The following is a 13,739-nucleotide window of genomic DNA, read 5'->3' as shown; positions in this document are numbered from 1 at the left end:
ATTCCTACCTTTCTTTAAATGACCAGAACACTTGAATATAATCACTCCACTGGAAAATAAACCATGCTGCCACAACCTCCACGGAGCTACATCGCTCAATTCACCGTGAAAATTATACCAAAATGGCGAGCTCGTGACGTAGGGCAATTTTTGATAGTAGGTCAAGAAGAGATCATGAACACACAAGGATGATTTGAGGAGTATTTATCTGATTTTCGTGGGTTTCTCACGATTTTGAATGAAGAAAAATGAAGAAGATGCTATCTTATAAGCTTCCACCGACTTAGGGGACCCACCTCACGTGCCTGCTTGCGCAGTCTCGCAAAAACGTGAATATCTCTCTATTCTGAAGTCGTATGAACAAACCGTTTGATGCGTTGGAAACTAGACTCATAGAACTTCGATTTAATGGGTCATGGGCCCCATAACTCGTTATAGATTGGGAGAAAACTTCCAAAACATTTGACCTAAATTTCAGAGAAATCTTTAAAAAGGAACTTACGATAACTTTCGCCCACTTTTATTTTGCGACTTATCTTACTTCAAAACTTGAGATACAACCCTTGAACACTTAAAATATGACATATCACATCATTCTTAATTTATTACTCACCCTCTTTGTCTTTCCACGAATGTACGAATTAATTTAGACGTTTAGAAAAGTCAGGGTGTTACATGTTAGTCAAAGTTTTTATAGTTTGACTATAAAAAAAAGAAACCACGACAAATAAAAGTGGAAGGAGGGAGTAGTGTTTGGCCATATAATTTGCCATTACTTTACAAATATATTTGGCAACACCCCAAGTTCCCAAGTTCTAGGAAAAAATAGAATTTGGACCAACTTTTTGTTGTAACAATACCGAACTTTGGAAAGGACCTTTTACCCTCCTGCACTATTTAATAGTGTATTTTAAAGGTATATATGTGCCCACGTGAACATCATAAATATTGCATCATTATAAATAGTAACGTGTCCACGTGGGCACATATATACCTTTAAAATACACTATTAAATAGTGTAGGGGGGTAAAAAGTCCTCCATAAAGTTTGGTATCGTAACAATAATTTCGGCCAAAGTTAGAGTATTTTTCAAACCCTTTTTCCTAAAAATTACTTCAAACTTTTATATTTTATAAAAATGCACATCATTTATAATTTAAGACTAAATTTCATTTCTAGTTTGTTGTACATAATTTATACCAATATATACATATTTTATACAAATTTTATCCGAGCTTGCTATCCAAAGTCACTTCCAATTACAAGTAGTAATACTAGCTTTTTGTATACGAATCAACAGTATTTTCTTTTGTTTTCTTCCTCTTTTTTCAAAATCATATTAATTATGTTCATTGTCATAGCTTTCACGAACATTTTCATTATAAAACGATAATATAAACTTATGAGTATTTTAAATAATTTTTAAAACTTTTGGGTATAAATCATTTTTTTCTAAAGTTAAATATTTCTCCCAAAGTCTGACCAAATACGTGATGAAACTTCACCAAAAAAATGACTTGTCAAAAATATTTGGAATTTTTTGGCCATACACTAGCGATGTTTTGAATCTCGTAGTGTTAAACTAAATATATGTAAAATATGTTAAAATATCTTCTATTTTAAGAAATTAAAGAAGACTTTTGAATTTCGTTATCCTAAATATGTCTCATGAAAAGTTGAAATTAAAGAGTTGTCAAAAATGAAAAAATGTTCTTTTTTAAAGGGACTAAAAAGAAAATAAAACAAACAAATTAATTAAAATGAATGAAGTAGTATATTTTTCTCTCCGTCGCTTTTACTTGTCCACTATATGCTTTACTCTCCTTTTATGAAATAACTAGTATATGTGCCCGCACGTTGCGTGGTAAGTTGATAAATGTAATTTGGAGAAGCAATAATTAAAATTAAGCGTAAAATATAAAATTTGTAAAAAAATTTAATATATTAAAAATAACAATAAAAATAAATAAAATAATTTCAAAATAATAGACATGTGTTATGTCCAGAAAGAGAATGGAGGGATAAAATTTCAAGCTTCTATTATAGAGGAGTCGTTTGTGAAATTGTTTGGAATTGTGTGCAAATAGCAGTAGTCGATATAATGAATTTTTAGACCACAAATTTTAAATATATTTATATTTTGCACAAACATATAAGAAGATTATTCACAAAATTTGAGTTATTTATTGGAGACTTAGATTGACTTGAACAAGTTAGAGACGCTTATACACCTTAATGCAATGTCATACGTTAACTTATATATAGAGAGAGATGTAGATGTATTACAGTGTATTAGATGTGTTTATATATCTACTACAAGAAAAGTGTGAATTATATGGGAATTTTCCCGGGGATTAGTATGAAAATTTGCAGGAAAATAAGTTTCCTACAGATTTTCATACTAATCCCCATGTAATTCACACTTTTCTGGTAGTATCTATATATACCATTAAGCAGAATTATGCATTATTATACAAAATTTGACTCCTTCTTCTTCCTTGAGCTCGTTTGAAATTTATCCCAAATCACTTCAGATTTAAGTTTTGATCTTCTCTTGATGTTTCCATTAGATTGGAATAACACTCAATTCAAACAACTAACAAATTCGAAAAATTCAAATTTAAGATTTAACTCAAATCTATTTTCAGTCACTTCAAATTTAAGTTTCAATTAAACTCTAATTTTCAATCGATGGAAAGATCACCTGATCCAACAAACTAACAAACTTGAATTTAAAATTTATATAATTAACTTGTGTTTTTGACTTTTAGATATGTATAACTATAAAGATGCAATTGATTTTGGTGTTACTCATCGTGTAAATATAAATTTTGAGTTTGTAATGCCTATTCGTGTACCTGTAAAAAGTTTGTGAAATTTTGACCAATCATCATTATTATTTAAAGGTTGGGCTAAAGAATGAGAAAACATGCTTAAATCATATATAAAGTGGGTTAAACTGGGTAAAAATATAAAATATAAATCAATTTTAATAGAATTGTTATCTCAACGGACCAAAAGAGTAATTTTTCAATGGTTGTGCAAGGGTTTGACTTAGTTATGATAGAACTACTAACTAGTGGTGATGCGCCAAAGGATGGATATGTGTATATCATTGTATGTTATGCGTATATCTTGTATATGCTCTGTGTATGTCATCTGCATCCGCATTATATACACATAAAATATATGTGATATACATATGCTATACAAGTTACATCATGAGATTGTTCAAAGTACATGCATTTATTTGTTCATGAATTACGCATTGTCTTTCTATTTTTTCTATAGAAGCATTAACCCATGAAGATTGCACACTCCTATTCACATACATATTTTCCCCATTATTCAGCTTTAAACATAATCTGAAGGAGAAACTAAGTAAATATCTCATAAAATTAAAATAATTACAAATATATACTCCTTTAGATTCATATCACATTATATAATTACATTATATATCCCCCAATTAATTTCGCTTAACTGATAGGAGTACTAAATAAGTATTATATATTGTATTGGTATCATTAAGGATGATAATTGTACTAAATTAATACTAAATCAATATATATATACACACACACATTACAATTTTATCAAGAGCTGTTGGTGGCTCGGGGAAATGCTTTGGGTCGAGATCCATAGGTAACACCATTATTGAAAGTGATAAACAACTACAAGAGTTGATGCAGAACAAAGGAGAAAGTGTGGAAAGATTTCTCATCATTATTTTTTTTTTGCTTTTAGCATTTTTTTTGTTGCTTTCAGCATATATTTTAATGTATCTAGTTGATTTTGATTCTTAAATTAATGTATCATTTGATCGTTTCACCTTTATGATACATTACAATTTTATCATGTACAATATATCGTTTTCAAATATTAGTTTTGATACATAACTCTAATTTATTGAAACTCAAATTAGTTTTTATCATGTTCATAGTTATGTATTGGATACACAACTATAATAAATTTTGTTATCTTTTACTATCAATACATACACCCTGCCTTATTCAACTAGTAGAAAGCTATGTATCAGTAGACACTACCAAATGTTACTGTTGATACATAAACACTAATGTTTTATAACAAAATCAGTTGGCCAAATACATATACAGCCCCTCAAACTTGCCCTCATTTTTCATTTTGGCACTCCAACTTCGCCTTGTTCCATTTTAACCCTTAAACTCCATTTTTTTGTACCATTTAAACACTTATACTAATTTTTATGATTTGTTTTTATTTATGTTCTTCAATTGCAATTTCTTATTTTAAAAAAATAGACGTGTGCCTGTTAATTAAAAAAATTAAACATTCGTGAACGAACATAAAATTTTTCAAACAATAATATTATTTTTTGATATTTCTCTGTATTTTTGCATGAAAATAAATTGACGAAAGTTCTTTGATTTTCTTTCTTAAACATTCAATTAAATTAAATAACACTACTTATTTATTTTTTCTTATCATCTAGGCTAAGGGTGTACATGACCGGGTTGGTTCGGGTTTTTCAAATAGCAAACCAAACCATTTGTGCAAAAAATTTTAATTTATAAACCAAACCAAACTAATAAAAATCGGTTTTTTTTTTGAATTTTTCGACCTCGGGTTGGTTCGGGTTTTTCAAATACCAAACCAAACCATTGTGTCGAATTTTTAAATTTATAAATCAAACCAAACTAATAAACCTCGGATTTTTTCTGATTTTTGGATTTCTTCGATAAAGTTTGCATACAAACATATAATTAACTTGTGCTCCAAATATTTCTTTAGTCCAACCAAAATACAATTATCTAAGGTGTTTCTTAAAAAAATAACACAAACTATGAGATTAGTATTGATGACACAAAAATATTCAATAAAAAATAATAATGAAATCATCATATAAAATAAATATTGCAAAGTCATAATGAAAATGATCATAATTTAAAAGTATTAAATCATGCTAAAATAAGTTTAATAAGTATTAGTTACATTACTAAATATTTAAGGAAAATTAAAACCAGATTATGTATTTTAATTGTCTAAACCAATGTAAAACTAAAGAACAAATATTCAATATTATTGTCATTCTTAGTGTTGAATTGATTTTCTTTTTGCATTAGTATTAATTTGATTTTGATTTAAGTCTTATTATAATTATCAACATCTATGAACTATAATCTTTATTGGACCATTCCAAATTCTAAGTTTTAAACTTGAAATAATATATTAAAAGATAAAAACTATGAAATAGTATAAGAAATATTTTATAATTATATCAAAGTAAATATTTTTATGTATAAAATAAAATTTTAAAATTACATATATAATGTCGGGTTGGTTTTTTTTAGTTAAAACCAAACCAACCCAAATGTAGTTGGGTTTTTTTTTCCCAATACCAAACCAAGTCAAACCAAACCACTAGTCGGGTTTTTTTTTCGGGTTGACTTGGTTTACGGTTTTGTTCGGTTTTCGGTTCGGTTTTGTACACCCCTAAATTCTAGGCTATCTAAATTTAATGCAAATACTCACTTTTAATTTTTAATATAAATCAATACGAATAAAAAAACCCATCTTCAAAAAGACTCGACTGACTTAGTTAATAACACTACTAAAAAAAGACTCTTGTTCATTGCTAATAACACTACTAAACAATGTTAAAACTCGACTGACTTTGTTAGGTTGTCGTGATTTTAAAGAAAGAAAACCAACACAATTTCGTCGGTTATTTTTCAAACAAAAATACATAACACTCTTAAAAAGAAGTTATTATTTTTTAAAAAGAATTATTTTTTGTTAATTTTTAATTATTTAACTAAAATTAAATGACACATGTCGATTTAAAATAAGAAGTTGCAATTGAAGAATATATATAAAAATAAATAAATCATAAAAATAGTATTTCGTGTTAAAATGGAACATAAAAAATGGAGCTCAAGGGTTAAAATGGAACAAGGCTAAGATAAAGTGCCAAAATGAAAAATGTGAACAAGTTAGAGGGGCTGTATATGTGTTTGGCCGAATCAGTTTGTATCATATTCATAGTAATGTAGGTGACACATAACTTTGCTATGTATATAACATAGTTATGTATCACATGTTGTTAAGTATCTGCAACACAATTTTATAAATATCAGTGCATATGTTTTTTTATATGATATATAACTATATAAAATTGTTGACTTTTTTTTTAATCTATTACGATTTGGGAGAGATTTGAGAGAAGAAAATTTGAATTGTTTGGAGCTGTTATTTGGGAGAGACTGCCATTAATTTGATTTGCATTATTTGGGGAACTGACATTTAATTTTATATTTAATTTCCTTTTTAATCTCAACAAACTAGTTGTATAATGTATCAAATGTGAAGTATCCAGAAGAATGAGATGTATGCGGATGACAACAATTTTAGGGGATTTTTGTAAAAGAGTAGGAATATAATGTAATTTGCTTCTTACATTATGGGTTTCCTAAAACTTTTACAATAAATTGAATATTCGCTAATTAAAGGGTTTGACCCATTAACCACCAACTAAATAAATTAATTATTTTATAAATATTCGCCAATTAACTAATCGTAGTTATCGAATAGTTCAAAATTTCAAACCAACTTCACCGATTGATCTAGAAATGAACCGAGGCAATTATCGGAAGGAGTAAAATGGAATTTTTTCAAAAAAAAACTTCATAAGTTATGATTCGTTCTTTTAGTTGAATCCTTGGAGTTTATGGGGACTCCATTTTTATTGTCATTTAAACATGCTTCCGTATCTTTAAATGCCTTAGTTTTCATAAAATTTGTTAGTTTGAGTTGTAGTAATGGTTCTCCCACTGGAGGGTTAGTGTGGGTGTCAATCACGATGGTCTGGATCGTGACAAATAATTAGGTGAAGCACTTTATTGTTGAGTCCGGCCTCAAAACGGACATCTTTTGAACTCTATATAGATCAAAAGGGACCCTCCCTTTACGGTTTAAAACACAACATGGACCTAAAAAGTGTCCCTTTTTATAGCGTCTAAAAAGTCGTAAATTTCAATGTCAAAGAGTATGTTACATGTCTTATGATATTTGAAGTTACTAACTCAATTATTCTAATGACTAATAAAAAGATTATTTACCCAAAATCTCAAATTAATTGAGGAAATTAAAGTCCGATTCTGCGGCAAAACTCATTAAGAAAACGTTCAAAAATGGAATATGAAGAATCCACAAAGTTGCAACATTAATTCTTGTTTACAACTTTATAAAGCCGGCCAAAGAGTAGTATAGAATCTTGACCTAGCTAGTGACAAAATTTAGTCCAATAATTTTTGTATTATTTGTGAAACGTCTAGCTCATGAGTGGAGGATTCGTCGTCGTTAACCCAACATTGTTGGTTGACAATTTTGAGAGGCATTGGGATTTCAAGCATCAACATCTCAGTGTGGAGATAAGAGCAATAGTTGTGGAACGTTGTGGGAGTCACATTTAATTGAAACCCTATTCCAAATAAGAAGTCCACTTCTAGCAAGTTCATCTCTCTTGTGCTTATTCCTCCTACTTTCCCATAGTAACCATTGTTGTAAAATCTGCCAAAACCAAAATATTTTTCAACTTTCAATACAATGCGCACAATTAATTCATAACAATTGAAATATTTATCGTGAAAATCCAAACATTATGGTAAGTAACCTTTTATACATTTTTAATCAGATGTCTTAGATTTGAACTCGGGGAACAAAGTCATTTATGCATAGGGAGCATTAGTTTACCTCCTAAGGTTGAAATCTCCCGACGTGGATCCAAATTAGTCAAATTTCAAATTGGATACTCGACACAAAGTAAGAGATTAAAAAAAAATGATTGAAATATTTACTTTCCCAAACTTTATGCTTATTGTGTTACCAAATAAATGAGAAATTTCAATATACATGTGAATATCTGATTAAATAACCTTCGAGCTAATTCAACTTTTTAGGTAAAAATGTCATAATACTTAAATCATAATTATGTTAAGATAACTATGACAGATAGATTGTTTAATATCTTTCAAGTATAATAATGTCATGTTAAATCGTCTTAATTAGAATATTGTTGGGGATGGTGGGGGCCTGTAGTGGAGGATCACTGATTATAAACTTCACATCAAGGAATTAAGTTGAAAGCAACTAAAAAAGCAAATTAATTGTAATTTAATTAGTGACAATAGCAAAGAGTTGAATGACAGCTAATAATGCCTTTCTAAAAATCAAGATTTCAGATCTACAATTGGATATTCCACTAATTACCAAAATCATTTTTTAAAAAAGATTAAAATAAAAACCAAAAATAGAAGGATCAACCGACGAAAAAAGGAAAATGTCAAAGCTACAGAGCTCATAGTTGCGTTACAGTTTTTTTTTTTTTTTTTTTATATAATTTTTTTTAAATAATTATGTAGTATTCACAAAGCACTAAGCCTTATAAAAGGGGAAAAAAATTTCTTTATAGAATAAATTATTTTATTCTTAGAATTTATTCAGGATAGATTTCATTTAATATTAGATATATATAGAGATCACATTTATTTCATCATTTTGACATTTAATATTAATGTTAATAAAAACTTTTAGTTATTAGTATAAGCAAGCAACATTTTACTTCTTTTTCACCCTTAATGAAATGATTCATAGCCACACAAAAACTTAATTAGCTTGCATTTCATAATTAGAGGCAAATTTAAACTAGAAAGGGGACCTATATATCATTATAAATTAATATTTAACTATAACAATACTAATAAATTTTACATAAATCATTACTATAGAGTCCAACTTAATTAATAACTTAAGTACACCACTTCAATATTTTCTCTCTCTCAATTTATGTGATAGAGATATTTTTTTATTAGTCCGTTAAAAGAATATGTTTTTCTATAATTGAAAACAATCTAACTTTAAAATTTCTTCTTCACTCCTAATGAATTGATTTATAGCCACACAAAAACGTTGGGAGGGTTAGCAGACAAAAGACAGCACATCATATCTTAGGTGATTTTGTCTGGATTTGAAACATGGACATTTCACATGTTCTTATTTGATACCGCTTTTGCTTCAGGACGGCGTCGGCAACTTGGTATTTAAATGCACCTTAGCCAATCAGTTCGCGTGCTTCTCGATTATTTAATCAAATGTTTATTACGTTTTATATTAGTATAGATACGAAAAATAACTTTATCTATTAAAAATATATATGTCTATCAAAACTTAAGCAGATGAGAGGATATTACTTAGTAATTGTTGGCCTTTCACATTTTTAGGTGCCCTTTAAAGATGATAAATGGAATTAGTTTTTATTTAAAAAAACAAAGCAATTAAATAACATTCTATTAGTATAGGTAAATAAGATAATTCCTTATGTTAGAGACTACTAATTTGTTCAAAGAATTAATGATGTAAGGTCAACGAGGTTGGATGAATCAGTAAGTTAACCAATTATGTCAAAGTCAGGAAACATGACGCTTACAAACTACTCTTTCACAAGAGCTTTCATACTGTGCACCACGAATTTCAAGGCAATGGTTTTTGATTTTTTTTAAGTCCAAAATAATTACAAAAATCATACTTTCACTAATTTGTACTAGTAATTTGGTAGATGTAAAAGGTTTTTTCAGAAACTAACAGCAACAATCTATCTGTCTATGTGGTGTGGTGTGGTGTGAGAGATAGAAATAAATAGTTCTGAGATAAAAATTAGTCTAGAAATAAAATTTTAGTGTCTTATTTGGTTGTCAAGATTGGGATAACTTATCCGATCTAAATTTTCCCTTATACATGATGTGATAAGTTGTCTTAGGAATTAATCCTTAAATAACGTAGTTCCAACCAAAATCAAGTCATTATAATTAAGAAAGTTCTTTCTAAAGTATCTATTTTCTAAAAATCAAATCATTATAGTCATCATCCTATCTGGCAAATGACCTGTTATACTACTCACATTACAAGTAAACAATTAATCCAATCGTTTCAATTTATTTGACGATTATGTCTTATAGGCTACATACTTTAAAAAAAATAATCAAAATTCACGATCTTAAACATATCATGTCATAAGTCATAAAAAATAGTAAAATGAAAAAATTTCAGTAATTTTTTTCAAGTATAGAAAGTTGTGAAGCAAAACTCTGATTTTTTTTTCCTATTAGCTCTGTTCTATGTTTTGTGCATATATATATATAATGTGATTGCTAAAACTTAGCTAAAATCATAAATCTTATCATATTATGTTTAAGATTGATGTTAAATGTATGTACAATTTATATTATATAAGAAATTTGAAAACAAAGCGAAGTGAAAGAACTCACATATCATCCATGAATTTAGCAGAAACCAAGACACTCGTGATGAGTAAGCGATGAACATTGAAAGAATTGATTGGCAACAATGGCTGCATCTGTGAGAATCGATCAAGATAAATATACGCCACGATGAAACAAGAAGGGCTACAATTTGCATATTTGAATATCCTCTCCAAATAGCTTTGAACAGAGATTGTAGGCCTAGTAAGTCCATCAAATATCGAAATTTTTTGTGCACTATTGAGATCATTTGTTTCCGCCACTTTTTCAAGAACAGAAGCCATGAAATTTATAACTCTAGGCATCTCTTCATCAGGCTTCTCTATTTCAGCCATTGATTTGAACAAAATTGTCTTCTTTGTTCTGCAGATATATAATGTGTTTTTTTGTTTTGTTTTGTGTGTGTGAGAGGAGAAGTTGGGTTGTAAATTAGCTGTTAGGATTGACCAAGGGAGTAAATGTGAACAATCTTCTCTTTTTGTAGTGTTCTTTTACTTCTATTTATAGTTGTAGGAATAAAATAAAACTAATGAGCGTCGGTTGTGATTAAAAAAAAAGGAAGTCTAATAATGTAAATATGACGATGACATTATGAAAGTGCCAAGATATATGGCTTTGTAATTTGCATTACTTATAAGTTATTTATCTAGCTTGTTCTTACTCTGTCTAGCGTCTTTCGATTGGGGTCCATCTTGGGGATCAGGTTAGACCGCTTGGTGTTTTCAGTCTATCGAAAGTTATCTTTTATATCGTGTCATAAGTGAGGAAGAAAGTGATGTAGAAATAAGAAAGGGCCTTTGAGATGAAGGGGACATGAACAAGAGGGATCCACTAAAGAAGATCCTTCTCCTTCCCTCTTTTCAAAAGAAAGGTGGGATTCAGACAAAATTGATGAAACATAAGAAATCTCTCGTGCTTAAGATATTATGAGAATTAGAAGACGTATTTCTTACATACTTTTTCTTAGTTGGTGTATTGATGATCCATAAACCCTATTCACTCCTTTTTTTTCTTTTGAAAGCTCTATCAACTCAAATTATTGAGTAAGTGAGAATTCCAGTCATTATAGTCTAAACTTAAAATCTTTTGTAGACTAATCTCATCGAGTAGTAGTCTCCTCTTCTCATCATTCTATCCTTATAATTACTCTGGAATCCAAATGTGTTTTCCAATAGTGTTAACCCATGTAGATGTTCATTGATAAACAAACATTCCATTGATTCTTAATTTTTGATATGAAGAATGCTAGTTGATCCAAATAAATCAATCTTCTAAGAATAGATCCTAATAATCATACCAATGCGATAAAAGAAGTGTACCCTTTAGAGAGCTCTAACAGGCCTTGAACGATCGAATATACGTATATGAAAATAATATGGAATGACTTGTGTCTAGGGGTGATAGGCCAACCAAGATCGTATATAGTTGATTTTTCACGAAATTCTTTCAATATAGGGTATGGTGTCGATGGACTAAGGTAGAACACTCAATGAGATAGGGCGACCCGATCATTTTGCCTTACCAATCTAGGAAAGCTCTGAATAAGGCGTAGATCATTTGTACAAACAATTTTTTTGGGGGCTAAGATCCAAAAGGGAAACAACCCCGATCGTACTCTAAGGTCTCAAAGTAATAACTTAGTGGAAAAGAAAGTGACCAAGCAATGGCGACTAGGAGGTGGGCTTGGAAGCAACCATCAATCATTTGAAGAAAACATAATGATTGTGAAATTAAAGAATGAACAGTTGCAACAATTCCATATGGGGAAAGAGCGTCGTTGAGGTCTTGTTCATTTTTAATTATGAAAAGCTTGACGCAACAATAAGATTTGTCACTGTATGACTAGTAAGCCATAAGTTAAAGTTTTGAAAAAAAATTCGTACAAAGTATCACGATTCGAATCTATATCCTGAACGTGGCTGGCACTCGAGAACCATTGTCTTGGTCCCAAGTGAACCCTCATTCTGGATGACTACAAACAAAAGACTAACCCAAGCATACACAAACATCAAACTGAAAGAAATGTTTAACAGTTTATTGAATCTCAAAACTTTAACAAAAGTTTTAAATAAATATTTGAAACTGAAAGACTCTTCAAAAATGTCTATCTATGGAGTCTCTACTGTATAAACATGAGTGTCAGGACAAGACCCACAATACTTTAAAATGTTACTACCAACAACTCATAAAAACTAGAGTCCTCCGAAAGCAAGGAGGTTTCACTCAAAAGCTAACGAGCAGATGTAGTGATCTTAACAGAAATCATGTTAAGGATCCTAAGTATCTAAATCTACATCATAAAAAGATACAAGTCAAATGACATCAATACATTGAATGTACAAGTATATAATATAGTTGAATAGAAAATAGTTGAACTGAAAACCTAAAGGTAACTCAACTGAAATATAGTATAAATCATGATAAAAGTCATGCTCTTAACGTAAGGATGCAATAATAGAAAATACTAAACTGAAATATGCATATACAAGATACTTTACTTTACTAGGAGTTTCTAACCAACAACCATCACTATGAGTCTCGTGATGGTATAACGTCTCGCCCCACATTATTAGAATTATCGTATACCTTGTCGGGGTATAGAACAAACTCAACTCATGAATCCATCTGAAAGGTCTTCTCAAAGATAGTGAAGAGTCGCCCGAAAATCGGTGTGATCCTAACCCACACTGGCTACGTGGTTTATGGGTAATGTGAGTTGTCTAAACTCTTCCCTATATCAGTGCTCAATACTATTCTCAAAATATATAACTCAATGCTCAAGTAAAAATACTCTCAATGAGTTCAAATAAGTTCTCAAAAAGGTTTCTTTAAGAGGTAATTGCTCTGTAATAACTCTATCTAAAAAGCTCTTATACTTTTCTGAAAATAGTGCTCTCTTTCTCTATGCAAAAATGAAACATTTGGAAATCATTTAGTCCCCTCAAACTCTAAAAAATATACTTCAAACTTTACTTTTGATCTCACTTTTAACTTCTTAAAATCAAATATTAAACTGAAAAAATATTTAACAACATTTTACTGAATCTCAGAACTCTCTGAATAACTAAGTATGATTTTAAATAAAATATCTGAAACTTAAAGAATCTCCAAAACTGTCTATCTATGAAGTCTCCACTGTATACAGATGAGTGTCGGAACAAGACCCACAATACTTTAAAATATTACTACCAACAACTCATAAAAATTGGAGTCCTCCGAAAGTAAGGAGGTCTCACTCAAAAGCTGACGAGCAGATGTAATGATCTTAACAGAACTCATGTTGAGGATCCTAAGTACCTAAATCTACATCATAAAAAGATACAGGTCGAATGACATTAGTACATTGAATGTACGAGTATATAATATAACTGAATAATAAATAATTGAACAAAAAGTCTAAAGGTAATTTAACTAAAATATAGTATAAATCACGATGAAAAG

At 29.6% G+C, this 13,739-nt stretch overlaps 1 protein-coding gene across 1 annotated transcript; it reads right to left on the bottom strand.

Annotated features, from left to right (window-relative positions):
* Positions 1-7,098: 7,098 nt before the first annotated feature.
* On the bottom strand, positions 7,099-10,713 carry LOC125860336 (cyclin-U4-1-like). Its single transcript, XM_049540276.1, has 2 exons — positions 10,305-10,713; positions 7,099-7,551 (listed from the first exon to the last, which is right to left on the bottom strand). Exons 1-2 carry the CDS (start codon positions 10,631-10,633, stop codon positions 7,278-7,280), a joined length of 603 nt encoding a protein of 200 aa, XP_049396233.1. The 5' UTR covers positions 10,634-10,713; the 3' UTR covers positions 7,099-7,277.
* Between the last annotated feature and the right edge of the window lie 3,026 nt (positions 10,714-13,739).

This window comes from Solanum stenotomum, chromosome 3, assembly GCF_019186545.1.
Source record: "Solanum stenotomum isolate F172 chromosome 3, ASM1918654v1, whole genome shotgun sequence".
In the NCBI taxonomy this organism is placed as follows: domain Eukaryota; kingdom Viridiplantae; phylum Streptophyta; class Magnoliopsida; order Solanales; family Solanaceae; genus Solanum; species Solanum stenotomum.
This window is presented reverse-complemented; position numbering and strand designations above follow the sequence as displayed.

What these genes read in the sequence shown, in the direction of transcription:
- LOC125860336 (XM_049540276.1), bottom strand. Translation starts at nt 10,633, where the DNA reads ATGGCTGAAATAGAGAAGCCTGATGAAGAGATGCCTAGAGTTATAAAT. An exon ending in GCTAAATTCATGGATGATAT is followed by an intron (nt 7,552 to 10,304) that starts GTGAGTTCTTTC and finishes TGGTTTTGGCAG; the next exon opens with ATTTTACAACAATGGTTACT.